This window comes from Stegostoma tigrinum, chromosome 11, assembly GCF_030684315.1.
Source record: "Stegostoma tigrinum isolate sSteTig4 chromosome 11, sSteTig4.hap1, whole genome shotgun sequence".
In the NCBI taxonomy this organism is placed as follows: Eukaryota; Metazoa; Chordata; class Chondrichthyes; order Orectolobiformes; family Stegostomatidae; genus Stegostoma; species Stegostoma tigrinum.
Genome location: NC_081364.1, coordinates 30,043,714 through 30,068,867, shown reverse-complemented (window position 1 = coordinate 30,068,867; position 25,154 = coordinate 30,043,714). Strand labels below are relative to the sequence as shown.

The following is a 25,154-nucleotide window of genomic DNA, read 5'->3' as shown; positions in this document are numbered from 1 at the left end:
CCATTCGAAAATTTTAATATGAGATAGCTACATTAAAACACATGTTCTATTTGCATTCCCCTTTAAGTTATTTTTAAAATTTAGTATTATGTTAATTTCTTTGCTTTAATTCCACAAGTATTACAGGTGTATTCTGCTAATCCCAGATATCTACAACAGACAACATGTTAAAGAATTGATAAACCTACTTTTGAACAATATAGGATTCTCAGGTAAGCCTACATGGTATGCTATTGCAGGTGTTCAAGCCACATTCATTTAATTTAAACATGTATCTGTTAAAAATGTTTTGCGACTGAGTGTAAATCATCTCCATAAGAAAAACAAAAGATGATGTTTAAGAATGTAAGAAGCAAAAGCAAGCGTGCACGATACAACCTGATAAGCTTCATCTGCTGTTTTGTATGATCATGATTGATATTGGGCTTCTATTCCACTTTCCTTTCCTGTCTGCTTGCCTTGTCCCTGATTCCCTGAGAAACTAACATCTGGCTATCACTGCATTAAATATAGTCGGTGTGAAAAATTCACATCCCTCTCCGGTTAAGACTTTACTTGGCATTGAAAACTTTAACTTACCTCCAAATTTTCCAAGTATTTCCTGATAGATTTTGTGTCTATGAAATTTATTATGTCTGGAATAATATTTCTGTTAGGTTTATTTATAGTTTAATAACCGCTCATTTTTAAATTAGTTAATAAATGTTCAATTAATTGAGAATTAGCAGAATTCTTGCTTATAAAACTATTTCTGAAATCATATGTTTGCTCAGTGTTAAAAACCTTTTGATAATGAATTTTTAGTTATTTTTTGCCTTTTCATAATGTTTTCTAGGTGTTGTTGTTCATCAGGAATCCATCTGTGCTACATTTGGAAGTGGTTTAAGCAGTGCCTGTGTTGTAGATGTGGGAGAACAGAAGACTAGTGTATGTTGTGTTGAGGATGGAGTATCGCATCGAAATACCAGGTCAGTTGATATTCTGCTTTAATGATGGATTAAAAACTTTTGATTCTGATGTAATTGGGTTTGGACTTGCACTACCAGCAGAATATCTTTTAACTTGCTATGCAATATATCTGAAAACAAAGAAATTCATAAGAGTTTCAACCTGAGCATCAAGTTTTTGTCGCAGGCACTGATGGTAGGAAGAAAATCCTGATATTTCTGGTCTCAACTTATTTGGTGTACAGCTCAACTCCTATTGGTCTAACGTATAAACTACATAATATATACCACCTTAAAAGTGAAATGATGGTTTGTATAGTTAAATGGTTTTCCATCTGAATTGTTTTCAATTATGAATAATACTAATATTTTCCTGATGTTACCTCTAGAATAATGATGGTTGATAAAGAGTAAATGCTGTTTGGCTGCTGTGATGCCAAAAGAAAATCTTATTTTAAAACCTGCAGCAGGTAGCACACAAGCAAAATTGTTGGACAGTTACCTGGGTGACTTATTCACATTCTCATGGAAAGTGAACTTTTCATTTGGGCTTAGTTCAGGTCAGATTTACTAGTCTCATTTTGCACATTTGAGGCTAAATATCTGAGTCTCTTAACTCATTTTGCATGGAGTTTCCATGACAGGAGTATTCTAACCTTGCTACAAAAGTTGACAGTATGGAAATGTAGTGGAGGAGAAAGGTGAACAAGACCCAGGACTTTAGTCCACATTGACATCTCTTTGTACGTTTTGTGCAAGTTATTTCCATTTTTAAAACATGATTGAACTAGTCCCCTTTTATTCTGTAGTTTTCAAAGGTATATTTATGTAAATGTACTTTTAACTTGTTCATGGGATGTTAGCATTGGTAGCAAGGTCAGTATTTACTGCCTATTCTTAATTACCACTTGAGAAAGTGGTGGTGAGCTGGCTTCTTGAATTGCTGCTGTCACTATTGAGTATGTATGCCCGTAGTACTATTAGGGAGAGAGTTAAAGAACTTTATGCAGTGACAGTGAGGAAGTAGTTATATATTTCCAAGCTAAGATCGTGTGTATCTTTTAGAGTGAACTTGCACACATTGGTGTTCCCAGGTTTCTGCTGCCTTTGCCTTTCTGGAAGATAGAGGCTATGGATTTGAAAGAAGCTGTCGAAGGTGCCTTGGCTGTATTATAAACCTCATTATAATTCACAGTGTTGCTACTGTGCACTGGTGGTGGAAGGAGTGAATGTGTGAAAGAGATTGTTTGGACGGATTGTTTTTTCATTGTATTGAGCTTCTTTAGCATTGGAGCTGCACTCATCCAAGCAAGTGGAGGACATTCTATCATACTCCTATTTGCTTTTTGTAATTGGTGAGTGCACTTTCAGAAATTAGGATATGGTTACTGAACATAGAACATAGAACATTACAGCGCAGTTCAGGCCCTTTGGCCCTCAATGTTGTGCCGACCTGTGAAGCCAATCTGAAGCCCATCTAACCTACACTATTCCATTATCATCCGTATGTTTATCCATTGACCATTTAAATGCCCTTAAACTTGGCGAGTCTACTACTGTTGCAGGTAGGCGTTCCATGCCCTTACTACTCTCCGAGTAAAGAACCTACCTCTGATATCTGTCCTATATCTATCACACCTCAATTTAAAGCTGTGTCCCCTCGTTCTAGCCATCACCATCTGAGGAAAAGGCTCTCACTGTCCACCCGATCTAATCCTCTGATCTTCTTGTATGCCTCTATTAAGTCACCTCTTAACCTTCTCTCTAACGAAAACAGCCTCAAGTCCCTCAGCCTTTCCCCATAAGACCTTCCCTCCATACCAGGCAACATCCTGGTAAATCTCCCTTGCATCCTTGCTTCTGATCTGCTCTTTTAACTACCGTATTAGTAGTCTGGTCAGAGTTGGAGCCGTGCTGGAATAGCTTGAATAGAGCTGCAGCTGATTCTGGAGCACAAGCCTTCAGTATTACTGCTAGGATGTTGATGGTCCATTGTTATTGCTGTATCTGATACCTTCAACCCATCCTTGATGTCACGTGGAGTAAATCACATCTTCACTACACCTTCCTTTGCTTCACAATCATGTACCCTTTGTAAGTTTCAAGAATTCTTTCTGTAAACTCATCCACCTTTTCACTTCCTTTTCTTCAAAGAAGACTTCATTTAAAATCGACTGGTATCTGTTTTGCTGGCGACCTCGGAAGAAGGTGGATTCAGAACAAGCAGTTGGGCTGAAGATTGTTCCAAATGTTTGTACTAACATGCTGTGCTCCCCCATTAGTAATATAATTCAGACCAATGGAACTTTTTGCTGTAGTTAGTTTAGTTGTCTACTACTTTTCACAACCAGATGTGGGAGGACTACTGAACTTTCATCTGATCAATTCATTTTGGAATCCTGTGGCTTCATCTGTAATATTATTATTTGCCTTTAACATGGAGAAGTGCCCTATGCTTTACACCGGTATCTTCAGACAAAGACAGACATCAGGCCAAAAAAGGAGATAGTAGAGGAGTGGTGAAAGTTCGTTAAAAGTAATGGGCTTTAAGGAGGTTTAGAGAATGTGAGGCAAGTGACCAAGTGTTAGTGTTCAGGGAAAGATCTCCTTTGGTGTGCAATGGCTGAAGTTCGGATGCTGATGGTTTGAATGAGAGGAAATTGCAATATGAGTTTGCTTATATGTATAAATCTTAATAAGCATGTTACTTTTTGGTGCTTTTTTTTTTCAGAATTAGTCTGCTTACAATTCTGCATTTCCAAGGTTTTAGAGTAGATTTGTAGCTCAGGTTGTGGTTGGTTGGGTTGTCGAGCTGGTTTGTTGTTCCGCAGAGGTTTCGTTACCCTGATGTGTAACATCACCATTGCAGCCTCCGATGATGCACTGTTGTGTTTCCCACCTGTTATTTGAACTCTGGTGTCTGTCGGGCTGGATAACGTCACTTCTGGTTTTCCTCCACAGTGGAGCATATATGGGGTCGAGCTCTGTGTTTGTTGATGTCTTTCATAGTGGAGTACCAGGCTTCTAGGACTTGCCGTGCTTCTCTGCTTTGTTTGTCCCGGGATCCTGGTGTTGTCCCAATCAAATTAGTGGTTGTCCTTATCCATGTGGATAGAAATGAGTGAGAATTAGTCATGTCTTTTTGTTGCCAATTGATGTTCATGTACCCTTTGTGGTTAATTTCCTTCCAGTTTGTCCACTGTAGTGTTTGTCACAGTTTCTGCAGGGAATCTCGTATGTGACACTGGCCCTGTCCGTAGTGGATAGTGGGTCTTTGGTTAGGCTAAGTAATTGGCGAAGGGCTGATGTGGGTTTGTGTGGAACTCTGATGCCCAGTGGTTGTGGAGTCTTGTGGTTAGTTCAGATGTGTTCCTGATGTAAGGTAGCGTGATGAGTGTGTTGGGGTGTGTAGTATCTTCCTGGTGTCGTTCGACATTGGACAAACAGGAAGGAAGTTAACCACAAGGGTACACAAACATCAATTGGTAACAAAAAGACACAACCAATATTCACTCATCTCTATCCACATGGATAAGGAGATCCAATTCCATTGGGACAACACCATAATCGTGGGACAAACAAAGCAGAGACGAGCACGGGAATTCCTAGAAGCCTGATACGCCACTGAAAAAGCCATCAATAAACACACAAAGCTCAACCCCAAATATGCTCCACCGCAAAGGAAAACCGGAAGTGAGGTAGCCCAGCCCGACAAACACCAGAGTTCAAATAACAGGCAGGAAAATACAACAGCGCTTCCTCGGAGGCTGCACTGATGATGTTACCCAGGAGGGTAATGAAACGTCTGCGAAACAATGAACCAGCTTGGCGAGCCCACCAACCACAACTCTGCATTTTCAGTTAATACCTACCACCAGTAATTGTATGTTGACAACTGGAATTATCTATGTTCTACAGATTGCGTTTAGCATATGGAGGATCTGATGTGACCAGATGTTTCTTCTGGCTAATGCAGCGGTCTGGTTTCCCTTATAGAGAATGTCAACTATTTAATCGAATGGACTGCCTCCTTCTTCGGCAGCTCAAAGAGACATTCTGTCACCTAGACCAGGTCAGACATTGTTCTGATAAAAGTTTGAATTGTCAAGCTAAAGGAAAATAAGTGAAATACACTTCCAGATCTTGTAACTTTAACTAAAATTATGTTTTAAAATAATATATGTTGGGGAAAGGCAGACACAGTTGATTCAGTAATGTTCTTCAGAGCAGAAAATCCTTACTTAGCCTACATGTGACTGTAGACCCATACAATGTTGTTGGCTGTAACAGTGCCCTGGGCAATTAAGAATGGGCAATAAAAGCTGGCTTGGCTAGTGACACCCTAAATGAAAAAAATCCTAATGAATAATCTTTTGAAGATTTAGGTACATTGTGCTTTATGAAGTTAACCCATTGTCAGTTTTCCAATTTCAACTCTATGGATGAGAGTGACAGACCTTAAAGCCACTGTGAACCAAGAATTGGCTCAGTTTTGTTGCTAGTGTGTCACTGTATCAGCCATCTTTCACAAGCTATAGAAAATCAGCATGAAATTATAGCCAGAACACTCTAAATGATTTTTTTTCATGTCTGTACCATGGTGTGCTGTAGTATATCTTGGAAAATCAGGATTGCAAAATTAGACCTCAGACTTGTAAAGGAGCTTTATGTTTTTTTTTCTTCACTGACTTAAATGGAGAAAAATCAGGAGGGTACTATAAATGTGTATATTCTGACCCTTTCAGTTTTCCAAAACTCACTTTACTCAGGTCATCTAATGTAGTCAGAAGTAGATTCACAGAAATTTCCCCTTGCCTCCAATATTCTGATATCCTAAAGTGAATGCAGGTTTGGATGAAGAGGCTGCTTTAATTCTAGCAAATGAGTCTGCCATTGTATAAAGTTAAATTGCATTTTTATTGAAATATCCTGCATTTTATAAGGAAACCTGTCATGCATGACTGGAGTTGTCTGTAGAATAGCACAAAAGCAGCAACTTGCATTTATATAGCACTTTCAGCGTAGTAAAATATCACAAGCACTTCACAGGAGAGTTATCAAACAACATTCGACACAGTCCCAAAAGGAGATGAACGAAATCAGAGAAAAGGTCTGCTTATAGACGGAATTGATGACTTTGGGCTTTAGCAGCAACTGATAGAGTGATTAAAAACAACAGGCCAGAATTGGAAGAATGCAGAGGCCACTTCTTGTAGAGGTTATAGAACTGGAATAGTTTCGATATGGGAAGAGGTGAATCTGTGGAAGAATTTCAAAATGAGAATGAAGACTTTAAATAAATGCCCTAACAGAGCCAATTTAATTTGGAGAGCACAAGTTACGGGTGACAGTACTTGATGAGAGTTAGGAATTTACACAGCATAGAATGTGGAAGAGTAGCAAGGGATGCACTGAAATTGTCTGAAATACCTTTAAAATACCGAATAATTTTCATCTGTAAGAGTAGTTCCTTATCCCAAATTTAAAAAAACCTTTTCTGTAATCAGAAGAAAATCCCATTAAAATGTCAGATTTCAGATTCACTTCCATCCCTTCCTGCACCTTGTCCTCTCTCCACCTCCCAAAATTTTATTAATTCCATTTCGGGGCGGCACGGTGGCGCAGTGGTTAGCACTGCAGCCTCACAGCTCCAGGGACCCGGGTTCGATTCCAGCCTCGGGTAACTGTCTGTGCAGAGTTTGCACATTCTCCCTGTGTCTGCGTGGGTTTCCTCCGGGTGCTCCAGTTTCCTCCCACAGTCCAAAGATGTGCAGGCTAGGTGGATCAGCCGTGCTCAATTGCCCATCGTGTTTGGGGCTGTGTGGGTTATAGGGGGATGGGTCTGGGTGGGATGCCGCAAGGGGCGCTGTGGACTTGTTGGGCCGAAGGGCCTATTTCCACACTGTACGGAATATGATCTAATCTAATCCATTAAATGACAAACATTTGAATGATTATTTAAGATGAAAGTTAAATAAAAGTGTGCAGTAAATCAAATCTCCCATTTCCTTAAACAGGACATTTCTGGAATTCAGGATCATGAATTCAAGGTCCGTCAACCAGATTCTCCAGCATTGTTATACCAGTTGCGACAAGGAGATGAAAAGCTACAGGTGTCTGAACTTTGCATATTGAAGATATTTTCTTTGGGTAACATTACACTTTATAATACCTGAAGCATTTCAGGTTCAGTCTGAGCTAAATATTGTTCTTTGAAGGAGTAATCGTACTGAAATTGTCTGTCTAGATGGCTGCCATTGTTTTCCTGTTCTGTATTGTGGGTGCAGAAACATTAGATTGTTACGCACCAAAGTTCAGTCAAAGATAAAGGTGGCTCCGTTAGCCACTATTGAATTCCATAATGGATTCTGAAGGAAAAGCAGCAGTATTTTCTGGTGGTGAAAAGGCATAATTACAAATAAACATAAACTTTTCTTGCATTATATTAACATGTTATTGAGACCATCAAGAGATGATTGTGATTGCAAGGAAACTAAAGAGGCTCACATATTTTTAAATGGCCCATTTTTTTTTTTCTGTGTTAGTAAAATCACCATAGTCCCAAAGGACCACAGGACTGCTCTCTCATCAGAGAGAAATAACTATTGTTGGTTTTGCCTGAGGGTTCCCTCGCCGCAGGTGAGCAGTGAGCCTGAGAAGCTAGTATCTTCGTGGTAACCTCAGCCCACTATGGAATTAAACCTATGCTTTGGCATCATAAACCATATTTAAATGGGACTAAATCAAATTGCTGGAAAAATTAAACAGGTCCGGAAGCATAAGTACAAAGAATGCAGAATTGATGTTTCAAGTTTGGTGACTCTTCATCAAACCTGCTGAGTTTCTCAGCAATTTCTGTTTTTGTTTCAAATCTCCAGCATCTGTATTTCTTTGTTTTATTTAAATAGGCCCACTTTGCTCTTGCCTTTAAATTGGTGAAAATGATAACCTAATCTCCTTGAAAGGGTCTTGGGGATTTTGTTTTGTAACCTTCCATTATTTTATTCCAAAACAAATAAGACCAGATATACTGAGCGATAGTTAATAAATTCAATATTTGCATACATCCATATGATAGGCACCGATGGCACTGTTTTATCCAGCTACTTTTGGAATTGTGGGACAGAAGATAACCACACTGCAACACAGATCACAGGGTGATTCAGAAGATCCACATGATGAGCATTATTTACTGGCAACCCAGAGTAAACAGGAGCAGGTAAGGGTTATGAGTTTGGTAATATTTGACAGGGAAACTGTTATGCAATAAAATAGAAGAGAAACAAGCCAACAATGAATTCATTGTGCAGTGATTAGTAAACTTACTGAAGAATCTGTAGTATAAATAGTTGTTTTGACCTTGCAAATTTAATTTATACCAAGTTTATAGTTTATACCAAGTCATTTAATGTGTTACCATTTCTGTTGCCTAGGCTGCCAAAGCTATTGCTGAGCGGAAAGCTCTGGCTAAATTTGCTGGATTTGAAGTAGAGTCAGGTACTCAGAATACAGATAGTGCAGAGAAGAGTCATTCTCATGAACTAGAACTTGGATCATCTCAGCATGAATGCCTACTTGGAGCAAATGATTCGGAGGATCTCCCAGCAACTTTGGCAAGAAAAACAACCATGTCACAGTTTGAAGGAAAGGCTTTGGGGCTTGATAAATCAATTCTGCATAGTATTGATTGCTGTGGTAAGAAAGACTATGAAATTTATTGTTTTATAAAAATAAGTTATGGGGATTAATTTGAAAACTGGTTTCAATGAATAGTTAGAGGACAGTTATGCATGTTTTGTATTTCATTGAAACAAAAGTTAAATAGCAACTTTGAGTCACAAATACCAAGAAAAAAGAAGTAAGAGAGCAGTTTTGGACATTTCATTATTGGAAGGAAAGTAAAGTTCTAGAGATTTTGCAGAATTCAGTGGGATGATTTCTGGAATTGGAAAATAGAGTTGAAAGCTGAGACCTCAGATGTTTTGAATATTTTTAACGTGGTAGAGAATCCAATAGGAAGTTTCAGAATTACGAAACATTTCAATGAGTTTATTCAAGAATTTGCATTTCTTCTGCTGGGACCCAGTGGTGACGGGTCAGTAATTTTAAGTGATCACCAAATGAGAACAGATGATAGATGAAAATTTTTGTATGCAAAATTGTATACATGTTTGAAATAAAACAATATAAAGGACATTTGTTACTGAATGAGCAGAAAATTACTACACTTAAATATTTGAAAAAAGTTGTAACTATTGTTTTCAGTTCCTGCTCCAAACTCTGTTCTACAGCTAATGTAACCATCCCCCCTCCATATCAACAGCCTGAGATTAAGCCAGTCTATTCACAATCTTGGTGTCACATTTAATTCAGGGGTGAGCTTCCAGCCTCATTTTCACCTTATCGCTAAGATGATTTCCACTTATTTCCATCTCTGAAATGTAACTCAACTAGACTCGTATCTTGGCTTTCAAGTACCGCTGAAATCTTAATTTCTGTTTTCGTTATCTGTAAACTCAAGTACTTCAATACCTTTCTGGCTGTCTCCCATATTCTATCCTTCATAACCACACAGTAAGTCTTGTTCCTTTATCATTTCTTGCTCATTGATCTACATCGGCTGCTTGACAAGCAATATTTTGATTTTAAAAATCGAGTTCCTTGTTTTCAAATTCTTCTGTCTTCCCTTTCTCTGTGGTATGTTCCAGCTCCACAACACTAATATCTGTGCCCAATTAATTCCAGCCGATGTAGCTCCATGATTTGGCCATGCTGTTAGTTGCCTGAACCCTGTCAATCTTATGGTCACCTTTTGTACTTATGGTTTATGATCCTATATTTCCAGGAATAATTATTTGAGTAATTTATGTAAAATTTCTAAGCAGAAGTTCAAAAATATATTTAAAACAACATGTGGTAATGATACAGAATTTGGATGTCAGTTGAGCTCAGCTTTCTGTTTGTTATCCGACACTTATGAAACTGAGTTGGTTTTTGTGAAATTGCAATGAAACAATTAAACTTCCCCATCATTGTCAGTGTAATTTTTGGATCAAGTTTGATTGTATAATTTTCAATGGATTAATTCACAAAAATTGTTCTGAGCAAAACCCTTTGTATAATTTAAGGAGAATAAATTTTGAGTGAGTTATTTGTATTCTTCTGGAATGGTGTGTCACCTAAGAAAAACATATGCACTTTCAGGATCTGATGAAACAAAAAAGAAAATGTACAGCTCCATTTTAGTGGTTGGAGGAGGACTGATGTTCCATGGGGCTCAAGAATTTTTACAACACAGAATTCTGAACAAGATGCCACCATCGTTTCGCAGAATAGTCGAAAATGTTGAAGTTATCACAAGGCCCAAGGTAGGAAAAATATATTTTCATATTGTACCAAAAAATTCATGTATTGTTATAAAAGGTCAATTTAATATCTGGCTAATCCAGAATACTGATAATTCTGTCTCTCAAGATTTCTGATAGACTGAAAGGTGACCAAAAATACACTGTCCTGATTTTTCTTCCCGTGTCAGTTGCGCAGAGTAAGGAGAAATTCCTGATCTTCAAATCCAACATTTAAAAATGCCTGCTCACACTCCCGTTTGTTCTGGGGGCACAGGCTGAATTTGGAGTTGGGCTAGGGGATCCATAAAGAAAGAAGGTCTCTACCATTTCCTGAGATAGTCTGGGGAGAAGTCCAGCTGGGGAGGCCAACATTGTTAAAACTTTAAAAATAAAGGTTAAAATGTAAAACATACCTTCTGTTCTGATTCCATCCTTCCTGTCACTCTCCATGCTCCGTCTTTGCTACACTAGGCTCCTGATTACTCCCTGTGCAAAGCCATGCCCTTATTCCCATTCCCAAGGCCCCGTGTACCCTCAATGCCAACATATTGTCATCTAACCGTCTCCCATGGTCCGTATGCCCATAAGTCCCCCAGCAATCTCATTATCCTTAACGACACTTGTGCAAATTTAGTGCCAGCTCACAACCCCACCCACCAGTCTTTGCCCATATCTCTCCGGACCAACAATTATCCAGCATGTACATTAATCCGGAGGCATCCTGGCAGTAAATAATGTTACCAGACTATTGATGCTATTGCTCTTGAAAAAATACACATTAATTGAAGCAATTTAATTTTTTGTATTAATCTCTTATTTTAACAAATATTCCATGTAAGTGCTCAGTGATCTATGTAAATGCAAATTGCATTCATCCTTCACACATATGTAATCAAACATTTCCCTCAAGTGCTTCTGTCAACAATCATTTCCATTCAATAAATGGTTGGAGCTGTCCATATGCATCCCACAATAAAAATGATAGTTTGTTATATCAGTCATGCAGCATAAATGTTACAATAGTTTTATGCAGACAGGATCTCTGAAATACCCAAAAGCTTTATTTAAACTCTGTACTTTGGATAGCTGCTTGGAACTGTCAACATTTTCAATGAGTTTATGCATGTTTTATACACCAGGATGTCTTCACAATACAACAGCCTAACTTAAGCCATTAAAAGGGGAAGAAATGTAAAACTTCCCTCCAACCCTCACCCTCACTCCCCAGGCATTTCCTGTACCCTAAACAAACAAATAATGCCCTCAATCCATCTTCATGATCTCTTATACTCCTATACCAGTTTAGTACCTACTTGTACCTTCTCTCCAGCATCTGCCATGCCAGCTGTTACGTATCCACTAGTACTCATACACATAGGAGAAAATACATAGATCTATTACTTAAAATTCTTTATTAAAGATTACACTCATTTCAAAAACCATTTTGAAACTTGACATTCTTATCACTTATTGACAATACTGTACTCTTGTTGACAGTTCTTGTTAGGCCTTGACAACTTGGACACTTCCAAGCAGTTTCAGCATCTTTCATGCATAATCTTCTCCACAGTTAACAGGCCCAATGGGGCTTTGTCCCGCATCTTCAAAGGATCAGTGACCCCCACCCACAGCGGTTATCTGACCCATCCCCTCCCACCTCAAGATACCTTTGGGGCTATATTCATAGGAGTACAGCAGCAGTCCAAAAGAAATGCTCTGAGAGCAGACATCTCTTGCAAGATCTAATCTTCACTGTCTGGATTCCAGATGCCAGGAACAGGGAATCCCTGGTCAAAGTATTTTGAAATATCCTTTATGGGACTTCATTGGTTTCTAGAAATTGTCCCTAACAGATTTTTGCTGGTTGAGAAGCATTGCTGCTGGCTTGCTGAGTATACAACAAGAAATTAATTTCATGCTCTTTAAAAGTTCTTTGACTATTTTGAATCATGTATACATTTTTGTGAGTGATAAAAGGTGACCTTTAATTTTCTGTCATTTGTTGTGAGTTTCTATGATGCCAGATCATGGAATTGTAGATTCCAATATAAAATGTTTTGTCTTTTGCAGAAAAATTTAATTTGAATGGAACAACTTTTTGAATAGTATGGCTCATGATGGAAGCTTGACTTTCATTTATTCCAATCACTTAACCAGTGCTATAGAAATATATATATTCTGCATTTTGTAGAAGTTATGTCATTACATTGCCAATCAGCACTTGCAGTGAATTCAGTTGCATACATCCAGTTCATTTGTTAGTAATTAGAACATAACATAAGAACTAGGAGCAGGAGTAGGCCATCTAGCCCCTGGAGCCTGCCCCGCCATTTAATAAGATTATGGCTGATCTATTTGAGACTTGGCTCCATTTACCCGCCCACTCACCATAACCCTTAATTTGTTTACTTTTCAAAAACTTATCTAGCATTGCTTTAAAGGCATTCACCGAGGTAGCTTCAACCACTTCACTGCACAGGGAATTCCACAGATTCACAACCCTTTGCGTGAAGAAGTTCCTCCTGACCTCAGTCCTACATCTGCTTCCCTTTATTTTGAGGCAATGCCCTCTAGGCCTAGTTTCACCTGCCAGCGGAAGCAACCTCCCTGCTTCCACTTCATATCTATTCCCTTCGTAATCTTATATATTTCTATAAGATCTCCACTCATTCTTCTGAATTCCAGTGAGTATAATCCCAGTCTACTCAGTCTCTCCTCATAATCCAACCCTCTCAACTCTGGAATCAACCGAGTGAATCTCTTCTGCACCCCCTCCAGTCTAGTATATCTCTTCTCAAGTAAGGAGACCAAAATTACACGCAGTACTCCAGGTGTGGCCTCACCAGAACCCAATACAGCTGCAACATAGCCTCCCTGTTTTTAAACTCCATCCCTTGAACAATGGCAAACAAAATTTCATTTGCCTTTTTAATCACCTACTGCACCTGCAATCCCACCTTCAGTGATACATGCACGAAGACACCTAAGACTCTCTGCATAGCAGCATGCTGCAATTTTTTTTTACTATTTAAAACTTAGTCCATTTTGCTGTTATTCCTACCAAAATGGATGACCTCACACTTATCAACATTGTACTCCATCTGCCAGACCTTTGCCCACTCTCTTAGACTATCTATACCCCTCTACAGACTTGCAGTGTCTTCTGCACACTTTGCTCTACATTAACCCTATTTAACTATCTTGCCTATTAAAAACCAGATGTGGTGTCTAGCTAATGTGAGCCTGTGTGTGGGGTGGGATGAGGGGAGGATTCAGGCAATTACAATTGAGTAAGGATCTTAACCACACTATTTTGATTTACTTGGATTTTACATTGTTGCAATCTCTAATGTTCAACACAAGGCAGGGTGGAGATTTTACATTTGTGAGGACAGAGTAACATCCATTTCGTCTTCTGGAAACCCGATGTTAAATTTTAAAGATTACTGTGTCATTTTGTCTTTCTTGACATGAGTACTTAGGAAAATTAAATACAACTTAGAGAGTACGAAGTCCTGCAAGTGCCCCGAATTCTGTGAGAATATGTGCTTCAGTGATGCATCTGATAGGCAGAGTATTAAATCCTAAAGTTTAACCAATGTACTTTGAGACTAGTTTGACCACTATTGCTTTTGCTGCTGCTGTAGGATGATCAACTGTGTTTGTCATGATTTCCCCTCTCAAAATCAAGCACATGTTTGCTAAAGAATCTTGGTTTCCTCACAACACAACTTGTAGCTTGATGCTGTGAAATAATTGAATACTACTTCCATATCTGGAGAGTTTTCCCTAGCACCTCTTACATACTTGGGAAACATGCAAGAAATACATTTTTTTTTGAAGAATGATTCCAGCACTTAATAGTCTTCATTCCTTGTCTCCCATTGTTGCCCCTTTGTTATGCCCTTATTTCCAGTTTGGTTCTTTTTTATTCCCTTTGGTGATAGAACCCAGGAATCTATAATTATGGAGGAAGTTTTAACAATTCATTTTGAAATCATAGTATGATCAAACCACATCACATGGTTTTAGGAAGACAAAAATGTTTCACAGATGTATTCGTTTTGAAGCTGCAGCTAATAGTGTTGATAAAGCTCAGCCAGTCGCAAGAAAATAATTTGATTTCTAAAAGGCATTTGAGAAGATGTTATGCAGAAGGTTGGTATGCATGATCATAAATTCTAGAAAAGTAATAGCTCATGGAGTTGATTAATACAATACAATGCGGATGATAGGTTTGTAAATGGACAGGAAGCAGAGGTTAGGGGAAAAATAGGGTGTTTCAAGTTGGTAATGTGGGATTGTGTTCAATAATGACCAAAATCAGTGAGTGGCGAAAGTACCCTCTTTCTTGATCATCCACAGTGGCACAGTTCAAAGTGGTGATAGAATCCAAACTACAGTTTTACAGTAGCCTCTTTCATGCACAGTTTTTACACTCCTTAAAATTCTAGCAGTATAGTGTCACATAGTAGTATCTATCGTACACAAGTTTGCTTGACACCTGTCCTGTGGAAGGAGGAGATGGCTTCAGCACTTACTAAATGCTGGCTGTTACTCCTGATAGGGTTAGAATGTCTGTCCAGAGGCAGCTTGCATAATTAAGAGGTGTTAGTCCTTTTGTCTTTACAGTTAGTAATGTTAGTAAAAATACTATACCAATAGGATCTAAATAAATCAGAAATTATATGTGTACTAAATAAAAAGTATAGAGGATATTAAATTGATTTCCTGCAGCTGAGTAGTGAGATTTCATTTACTATTGCTGGTATTGACAGTTCCTACACATCCATTCATGCAGTTTCACAGAAGCACCGTTTTGATAGCAAGTTTCTTAAAGGGGGTAGCAACCCTATTTAATATGTATTTAAAAGGTATAAATCTGTATGTTTGTACAAGGTGGTAGCCCTAAATAAAAGTTAGAAATAGGAATTAGTGTTATAGAAATAGGTAGTGTTTAAGGAAATTTTAAAGGGATTAAAAAGCAGCAGCCTGCAGGGACAGGCTGACGAGGAAACTGTTTGATGTCATGCAACCTATTCAGGTCCCAAGAGACGGTTACTAAGGACTAATCAATGTTATAATCTTTCCATAGTTTCGAGTGAGTTATGAAGATGCATTCGCAGGAACGGCATTGTTCTGAGTATGTTACAGATTTAACACTTTTATTCAGGGATAGCCTTCGATACAGAAATAGGTCTAAGCACTGCTTGCAGCATGGGGCTGATTTTTTTTTTTAAATTGAAAGGGGTAAAGAAACAGCAATGGGGTGGCAGCCTAAGAGGCGATGTTTAATTTAGTTTATCTTGTAAGAGTAAAATGTACTGCAAAATGAGGTTTTATGAATGGGAACGTGGTACAGCAAACATACAGTGCCTGTGAGTTGGTAAAGAAATTCATAATGCAATATCTCACAGTAAGGATCAGCGCTGGGGCCTCAGCAATTGACAATTTGTTTTACTAACTTAAGTGAAGAGATCAAGGGTGATATGGCTAGATAGAATTTTGGAGGAGTTCAGCTGTGAATAGAGTACAAAGAGATATAGTTTAAGCTAATTGGTAAGAATGTGACATCTGGAGTGTAATGTGAGAAACGTGAGCTTATTTATTTCACTAAGCATGAGAAATGAAATATATTAAAAAGACTTTAAAAACATTTTAAAGGATGTGAAACCTCTAAATGTTGATATTTTGAGAGATATTGGGTTATTTTTTACACAAAGATCTCAGAGAGGCAGTATATAGAACCTGAAAGGTTAACAATTTCTTTGCACAGATGTTATCTAAGAACATAAGAACTAGAAGCAGGAGTAGACCATCCAGCCCCTCGAGCCTGCCCTGCCATTCAACAAGATCATGGCTGATCATTTTGAAACTCAACTCCACTTACCCGCCAGCACACCATAACCCTTAATTCCTTTACTGTTCAAAAATTTATCTAGCCTTGCCTTAAACACATTCAGCGAGGTAGTTTAACCACTTCACTGGGCAGGGAATTCCACAGATTCACAACCCTTTTGGTGGAGAAGTTCCTCCTGACCTCAATCCTACATCTGCTTCCCTTTAATTTGAGGCTATGCCCCCTCACCTGGTTTCACCTGCTAGTGGAAACAATCTCTCTGCCTCCATCTTATGTATTCCCTTCATAATCTTGTATGTTTCTATAAGATCTCCCCTCATTCTTCTGAATTCCAATGAGTATAATCCCAGCCTACCCAGTGTCTCCTCATAATTCAACCCTCTCAACTCTGGAATCAACCGGGTGAATCTCTGCATGCCCTCCAGTGCTAGTGTATCTCTTCTGAAGTAAGGAGACCAAAACTGCACACAGTACTCCAGGTGTGGCCTCACCAGGACCCTATACAACTGCAGCATAGTCTCCTTGTTTTTAAACTCCATCCCTCAAACAGTGGCAGACAAAATTCCATCTGTCGTTTTCATTACCTGCTGCACCTGCAATCCTACTTTTAGCATTTCATGTACAAGAACACCCAAGTCCCTCTGCACAGCAGTATGCTGCAATTTTTTACCGTTTAAAACATAGCCCATTTTGCTATTATTCCTACTAAAATGGATGACCTCACACTTATCAACATTGTACTCCATCTGCCAGATCTTTACCCACTCACTTAGACTATCTATATCCCTGTGTAGACTTTTAGTGTCTTCTACACACCTTGCTCTACCACTCATTAAGTGTCATCTGCAGATTTTGGCACACCACATTTAGTCCCCAGCTCCAAATCATCTGTGTAAATTGTAAACAATTGCGGGCCTAACACTGATCCCTGAGGCGCACCACTAGCCACTGACTGCCAACCAGGAAAACACACATTTACCCCTACTCTTTACTTTCTACTGGTCAACGAATCCTCTATCCATGCCAGTACATTACCTATAATACCGTGCAACTTTATCTTATGTAGCAGCCTTTGGTATGGCACCTTGTCAGATGCCTTCTGTAAATCCAGATGCACTACATCCACAGGTTCCCCATTGTCCACCATGAAAGTATTGTCCTCAAGGAATTCCACCAAATTAGTTAAACTTGACCTACCCTTCAAGAATCCATGCTGGGTGTTCCCAATAGGAGAATTATTTCCAGATGTCTTGCAAGCTCTTCCTTAATGATAGAGTCAAGTATTTTCCCCATTACTGAAGTTAAGCTAACTGGCCCATAGTTATCTGCTTTTTGTCTACTTCATTTTTTAAACAGTGATATCACATTGGCTGTTTTCCAATCTGTGGGAACCACCCCAGAGTCCATTTGCTATTTTCCTCCATCGCCTCTTTTAGTACCCTGGGATGCATTTCATCAGGGCCAGGACACTTGTCTACCTTTAGCCCCATTAGTTTGCCCAGCACTACCTCCTCAGTGATAATAGTTTCTAGGTCCTCACCTGCTATAACCTTGCCATCAGTTTTCGGCATGTTATTTGTGTCTTCCACTGTGAAAACTGACGCACGATAACTGTTTAATGCCACAGCTACTTCCTCATTCCCAGTTACTAAAATGGCCTGCTCATTCTCTAAAGAACCAATGTTTACCTTCGCCACTCTTCTACAAGCTACATATTTATAGAAACTTTTGCTGCCTGTTTTTATATTTTGAGCTAGTTTACTCGCATAATCTATCTTACTTTTCTTTATAACTTTTTTGTGGCTTTCTGTTGGCCTTTAAAGATTTCGCAGTCTGCTAGTTTCCCACTATTCTTTGCTTTCTTGTATGTTTCTTTTAAAATCCTGATACTTTTTTTTATTTCCTTAGACATCCATGGCTGACTGTGTTTCTTTTCTTACAGTTCTTTCTTATCACTGGAATATACTTCTGCTGAGTACTGTGAAAAATCGTTTTGAAAGTCCTCCACTCTTCCTCAATTTATGAAACATTAAAGTTTTTGCTCCCATTTTACCTTAGCTAACTGCTCCCTCAGCCATCATAGTCTCGTTTGTTTAAGCACAGGACACTGGTGCTGGATTTAACCTTCTCATGCCTCAGCTGTATTTTAAATTTGACCATAGTGTTATCGTTCCTTCTGAGAGGATCCCTAACTGTGAGATTATTAATTATTCCTGTCTCATTACATAGGACTAGATCTAGGATAGCTTGCTCCCCTGTAGGTTCCATTACATTATTGTTCAAGGAAAGTATCACGGATGCATTCTATGAACCCCTCCTCGAGGCTGCCATGACCGACCTGGTTTGACCAATTGATATGTAGATTAAAATCCCCCATGATAATTGCTGTAGCATTTTTACATGCATTAGCTACTTCTATGTTTATTGCCCGCCCCACCATGATATCATTATTTGGTGGCCTAGAGACCACACCTATCAGTGACTTCTTCTCCCTGCTGTTCCTAATTTCCACCCAAATGGATTCAATGTTTTGTTCAGTAGAACCTATATCATCTCTCACTACCACCCTCATATCTTTAAAAATCAGAGCAACACCACCTCCCTTACCTTTCTGTCTCTCCTACTGAACAATTTGATACCCTTGTATATTTAACTCCCAGTCATGACCATCCTCCAACCATGTCTCTGTAATGGCCACTCAGTCATACCCATTTACCATGATTTGTGCCGTCAACTCATCCACCCTGTTTCAAATGCTCCGAACATTCAGATAAAGTTCCCTTATGCCAGTTTTTGCACCTTTTTTTGTGCCCATTACCTCCATTACTAACAGCTCTTGAATTCTCCTTCCCTTTCATGTTTTCCTAATTTTCAATGGAGTCGAAGCTTCCTCGTCACCTGCTAACCTGCTGCTTTGCCTTACATTAATTGTTATCCTCCCTCTACGTTCACTTCTCCCTTCTCCCGCTTACTAGTTTGAAGTCCTGTTGACCACCCTATTTACCCTTTTCACCAGAACCCTAGTCCTGGCCCTGTTCAAGTGGAGTCCATCCCAGCAGTATAGATCCCTCCCATTCCAAAACTGATGTCAGGAAACCCTCTTTCCCACACCACTCTTTTAGCCATGTGTTTACTCCCCTGATCCTCGCCCCCTTATGCCAATTTGCACGTGTCTTGGGCAGCAATCCAGAGATTATGACCCTTGAAGACCTGTTTTGTAATTTTGTTCCTAGCTTTTCATAATTCCGAAACAACAGGTCTTTTTTCCTAGTCTTACCTATGTTGTTGGTACGTACGTGGACCACGACGACTGGATCCTCCCCCTCCTTCTCTAGTATCTTCTCAAGTCAGTCAGAGATATCTCGAGCCCAGGCAGACAACACACCATGCAGGATTCTCTATCCTGCTTGCAAAGGATACTGTCTGTCCCCCTGATGATGGAATCCCCTACAACTACGATCCGTCTTTTAGCTCCCCACTCTTGAATGCCCTCCTGGACCATGGTGCCATGGTTAGTTGACTCCTCTTCCTGCAGCCCTGTTCCTCATCCCACTAATCCACTGAGTGTTTCAATTTCTTGAGTATCTTCTGTTTTTATTCATTGCAAATATAAAATTGAGTTTTTTTATTGCTCATTCAGAAAGTAAGGAGGCAAGGGATTCAAGGAAATTTGACTGTCTGCAGACAGAATTGACTGACCAGTAGAAGTCAGAGAGCTGTAGTAGATGGAAAGTATTCAGCCTGGTGCTCAGTGACCAGTGGTATTCAGCAGGGATTTGTTCTGAGACCTCTCCTCTTTTTGTGATCTTTATAACTGACTTGGATGAGGCACTGGAAGGGTGGGCTAGTAAGTTTGCTGATGACAGGAAGGTTGGTGGAGTTGTGGACAGCATGGAGGGCTGTTGTGGGTTGCAACGGGACATTGACAGAATGCAGAGCTGGGCAAAGAAGTAGCAGATGGAATTCAACCCGGAACAGTGAGAAGTGATTCATTTTGGAAGATCGAGTTTGAATGCAGAATACAGGGTTAATGACAGGATTCTTGGCAGTGTCGAGGAACAGAGGGATCTTGGAGTCCACGTCCATAGATCCCACAAAGTTGCTACCCAAGTTGACAGGGTTGTTAAGAAGGCATATGGTATGTTGACTTCCATTGGCAGGGGAATTGACTTTAAGGGCTGTGAGGTTATGCTGCAGTTCTAGAAAACCCTGGTTACGTCACCTTCGAATATTGTGTTCAGTTCTGGTCACTCACTGTAAGAAGGATGTGGAAGCTTCAGAGAAGGCGCAGAGGAGATTTACCAGGATGCTGGATAACAAAGTGTGGAGCTGGATGAACACAGCAGGCCAAGCAGCATCTCAAGAGCACAAAAGCTGACGTTTCGGGCCTAGACCCTTCATCAGAGGAGGATGCTGCCTGGAATGAAGGGCAGGTCTTATAAGGAAAGGTTAAGGGAGCTAGGGCTTTTCTCATTGGAGCGAAGAAAGATGACAGGTGACTTGATAGAGGTGTACAAGATGATGAGAGGCATAGATAGAGTGGATAGCCAGAGACTTCTTCCCGCGATGGAAATGACTGTCACACGGGGGCATAATTTTAAGGTGACTGGAGGAAGGTATAGGGGGGATGTCAAAAGTAGGTTCTTTACACAGAGTGGTGGGTGTGTGGAATGCACTGCCAGCGCTAGTAGAGTCACATACCTTAGGGACATTGACATGACTCTTGGATAGGCAGATGGATGATAGTAAAATGAAGGGTATGCAGGTTAGTTTGATCTAAGAGTAGGTTAATAGGTTGGCACAACATTGTGGACTGAAGTGCTGGTACTGTGCTGTACTGTTCTATGTTCTACAAGCATAAGGAGGTCTTGTTACAGTTGGATAACTGTTACCTAGTTTTGCTTTCTCTTTAATGAAGAATATACTTGCATGAGCTGTTATGATTGCTCAGCAGCTGATCAGAAGACAATGTGAGGCTATACTCTGTAGTTTTGTAGGATATAGAGCGATCTGAGTGAAACATACAAGATTCTGAAGGAAATTCTCTGGGTGGGCCCAGAGATATTGTTTTCCCTGATTTGGGGAATCTGGAACACTGAGGCCTAGTCTCAGAGTAAGGAGCTAATCATTTAGAACTGAAATGAGAAATTTCTTACATCAAGATTTTTGAATATTTGGAATTGTTTACCTCTTGAGGCTTGTGGATATTCCAGTTTTAAGCATGTTCGTCATAGATTTTGAACTCTAAGGGTATTGAGGGATATGGGGATTAGGCAAGAGAGTGGAGCTGAGGCAAAAGATCAGCCACAGATCATATTGAGTGGCAGAGCAGGCTCTAGAAGCCACATCGTTGACTCTTCCTATTTCTTAAATTCCTTGGTAGAAACCCATTTTCTCTTGAAACATATATCCTGAGGGGCGAAGGAGGAATTGGAAGAAAATAAAGCAAATTAAATTATTTGTATTCCTCACAGCACATAGCTTACATTTTCCTTCCACCATTTTTATTTCTTGTGAATGTTTGTTCTGTGTCCTTATTTCTTTGTAAATTTCTCCTCAGTCGTGCTATATTATATATTTACAATTGGTTAGCCAAATAATGCACTAAGTGGCTTTTGACTTGTGTCTTTTTTTTCTTTTTAAAATTGTCTTCGCTTTGATGAATTGTAAGTATCTGTGTGGATCTACTGGTGGGAGCACATCTGAGATTTTCCCCCAGGAAATAGAAGGGGGGTCACTGTTTGTTCTTTGGGCAAAGTTCGTGGACTTCTAGGAATTTGATTGCATGTCTGAATAGGAGCTGATCTACTTGACATTCATCAGAGTTTTATTAATCCTTGATAGTGTATTTAGCAAATAAAACAAGACTGCATTGTTTTACAAAGTTATTTTTCACCCGTCTCTTGGAGACATTCACATGCTGAATTCTTTCTGACTTTACATATTTTTATAATTAGGACATGGATCCACGTTTGATAGCATGGAAAGGTGGGGCTGTTCTGGCTTGTCTAGACACAACGCAGGAGCTGTGGATACATCAGCGAGAGTGGCAGCGGTTTGGTGTACGCATGCTACGGGAGAGAGCACCATTTGTTTGGTAAAAAGCCCTATCCACAATGACCCTTATTAATAAAAGCCACTGACTGACTTTTCTGAAAGCATAGAAGTTTATTAGTATTGATTTTTAAAAAATGAGTACCTGCTGTCTGCTTTTGAAAAAGAGTTATAGAATTGTTTCAGAAATGGTTAAATAATCTGATTTATGTACAGTGTTTTAGATATTGAAGAGGAAAAGTTTATTCAAATTCACGTCATGGCTGCAAAACCATTTTGTAATTATGCTGCTGCTGTGCAAATGTTTGCTATTTATTATAAAATAAATTTCTTTTTGTATCTCACATTTGTCTTAAATTTTGGCATGTAAGCATATCTACCAATGTTTTACAAGTTTTTCAGATTTAAAATTACTTTGTGAAAGAGTTGGCTGCTTTTTCTTGTGCCTGGCATCATTTTAAACAGGAATTTGAATTGAGCAGGTTTTAATTTTTCTTAAACAGGCAAGAAATGTCTTGCAGTGAAATAGCAACATCTCAGCAGCTGTAGGTTGCTTTGCCTCCTACATCCGGTTTATTTATGGCATCTTGGATGAGAGATTTAGGTACTACTTTAGCTGCTTGTTCATAGCATTTGAAAAGCACCTTTTCTCCCTTTGGGGAATAGTGGGAAAGTCCTGGAAGGATTTACCAGCTGATTAGCCTGTTGAACCGCGTGATAAACGGTCCTTCCATGGCCGGGTGCTGGAAGCGACTTGAACCCAGAGCTTCTCAACCACAGGATGGGACGCTACTGATGCATCACAAGATGTGCAATGCCCTATTTTAGTCAATGGTAAACCACTGTTGCAAATAAAGCCTTATTCGCATCTTCATTTCGAGGACAACTGGCTGGAACTATGCTTGAATCCTTATGCAATTCCAAGATACAAAGATTTATGCTGGCATTAGAAGAAGAAGACTGTAATCAGATCTAAGGTAGGAACGGACACGAGTCTGGCAGATTGCATTTAATGTAAATGAATGTATGTAGAAACACATAAAATAAAACAGGTGCTGAAGAGCCATTTGGCCCTTCAAATGTGCTCTACTATTCGGTGTGAGTGTGGCTGCTTTCTTCCCATACCCTTTAATTCTTTCAGCCCTAAGGACTATATCCAACACCTTCTTAAGAATATTCAGTGTGTTAGCCTCAACTGCTTTCTGTGGCAGAGAATTTCACAATTTTACCACTCCTTGGGTAAAAAAAAACTCCAGTTTTTGCCAGTGCTATGGGCCTACCCCATATCGTTAAAACTGTGACTCCAGGTTCCGGATTCACTGGTCTTCAGGAACATCCTTCCTGTGTTTACCCTGTCTAGTTCTGTTAGAATTTTACAGGTTTCTGAGATCCCTGCCTTGCTTGAATAAACTCCAATGAGCAGAGGCCCAACCTACTCAGCCTCTCCTCTTAAAAATAACTTGACCTCTAGTTGGATCTGTAACATAGTTTTCTAGGAAACTTTATGAATTCTTCTTTGTGGCTACCTCTACCAATCTGACTCCCAATCTACATGAAGATCAAAGTCACCGAAGATTAAACTGCTACCTTTTTTTAACCCCCATCAGTGTCAGCGTAAATTACTGTCTGCCCAACCTACTGTTCAGGGGCTTATAGATTACAGCTACCACTACACACTCGCCTGAAGATGAGTTGGGTCCAAGCCTGGAATTCTAATGGCTCAAACTTCCCTTGAAGCTTCTGCAGCGTCTTTGCAGCAGCGTGGTTGCTCAGGCCTGGTCTGGGATTCGTTTTAGGTCTTCCAGGCCCAATACCAAAGCCACCTATCAGCAGGTATTTTCATCAGCTTGTGGGTCTCTTGTGAACTTCAGTCAAGCTGTGACTTCGTGTGGCATTTTCTTCTGCCTCGGGGTGGTTCCGGCCCAGGATTCCAACAGTAGGTTAGGTCTTCGAGCCCAGAGCTAGAGTTGTTACGAAGACATATGGCATGTTGGCTTTCATTGGCAGAGGAATTAAGTTTAAGAGCCGTGAGGTTATATTTCAGCTGTATAAAACCATATTTTAGACCACTCGAAATATTGTGTTCAGTTCTGGCCGCCTCATTATTCGAAGGATGTGAATGCTTTAGAGAGGATGCAGAGGATATTTACCAGGATGCTGCCTGGAATGAAGGGCAGGTCTTATGAGGAAAGGTCGAGGGAGCTAGGGTTTTTCTCATTGGAATGAAGAAGGATGAGAAGTGACTTGATAAAGGTGTACAAGTTGATGAGCGGAGTAGATAGAGTGGACAGTCAGAGACTTTTTCTCAGAGCGGAAATGACTGTCACAAGTGGGCATAGTTTTTGAGGTGATTGGAGGAAATGAGAGGGGAGATATCAGAGTGGTGGGTGCAAGGAATGTGCTGCCAGCGGTGGTAGTGGAATCAGATGCATTAGGGACATTTAAGCAACTCTTGGATAGGCAGACAGATTATATAATAATGTAGGGTATGCAGAGTAATTGATCTTAGAGTGGGATAATAGCTCAGCACCACATTGTGGGCTGAAGGGCCTGTACTGCACGGTACTATTCTAAATGGACTTGTCGTAAATTCTTCCTTTAATTTTTTTTCTTTGTCATATATGGTGGAAGCACTGTTGTTCTGAGACTTATTTCTTTATTTGTCTAATTTATTACTATGATTTAATACTCTTGAATTTCTCTAACACTGGACTTATTATTTCTTTTTTTTTCCTAATTCTTCTTTCTTAAGAATTTGTATGTAGGTACAGATGCTTATGTACCTAAGATGGTGCCTTAAATGGTGATTCGTCCAATTTTCACTGTACCGTGAGAATATGTGACAATAAAGCTAATTCAATTCAATTACCAGTGTCATCTTCCTGTTGTTATTTTCTTACCTCCACCCACTTCGATGCTACATTTTCTGTTCCAAGATCATTTCTT

The 25,154-nt window shown here is 39.6% G+C and overlaps 1 protein-coding gene across 3 annotated transcripts in view; it reads left to right on the top strand.

Moving 5' to 3' along the window:
- The window catches only part of actr8 (actin related protein 8), a 34,443-nt gene extending 9,528 nt beyond the window's left edge, over window positions 1–24,915 (top strand). Inside the window, exons 6-14 of one of the 3 annotated variants that reach the window (XM_059649880.1) lie at window positions 119–212; window positions 836–968; window positions 4,866–5,019; window positions 6,965–7,060; window positions 8,026–8,166; window positions 8,381–8,642; window positions 10,152–10,315; window positions 15,390–15,437; window positions 22,112–22,225. In XM_059649880.1, coding sequence (XP_059505863.1) covers window positions 119–212; window positions 836–968; window positions 4,866–5,019; window positions 6,965–7,060; window positions 8,026–8,166; window positions 8,381–8,642; window positions 10,152–10,315; window positions 15,390–15,437 — 1,092 coding nt within the window. In that variant the 3' untranslated portion in view covers window positions 22,112–22,225. Of the gene's footprint in view, window positions 1–118; window positions 213–835; window positions 969–4,865; window positions 5,020–6,964; window positions 7,061–8,025; window positions 8,167–8,380; window positions 8,643–10,151; window positions 10,316–15,389; window positions 15,438–22,111 lie in introns of all 3 variants that reach the window. The other 2 variants (XM_048548206.2, XM_048548205.2) reach the window with 2 other exon arrangements.
- Window positions 24,916–25,154: the final 239 nt, after the last annotated feature.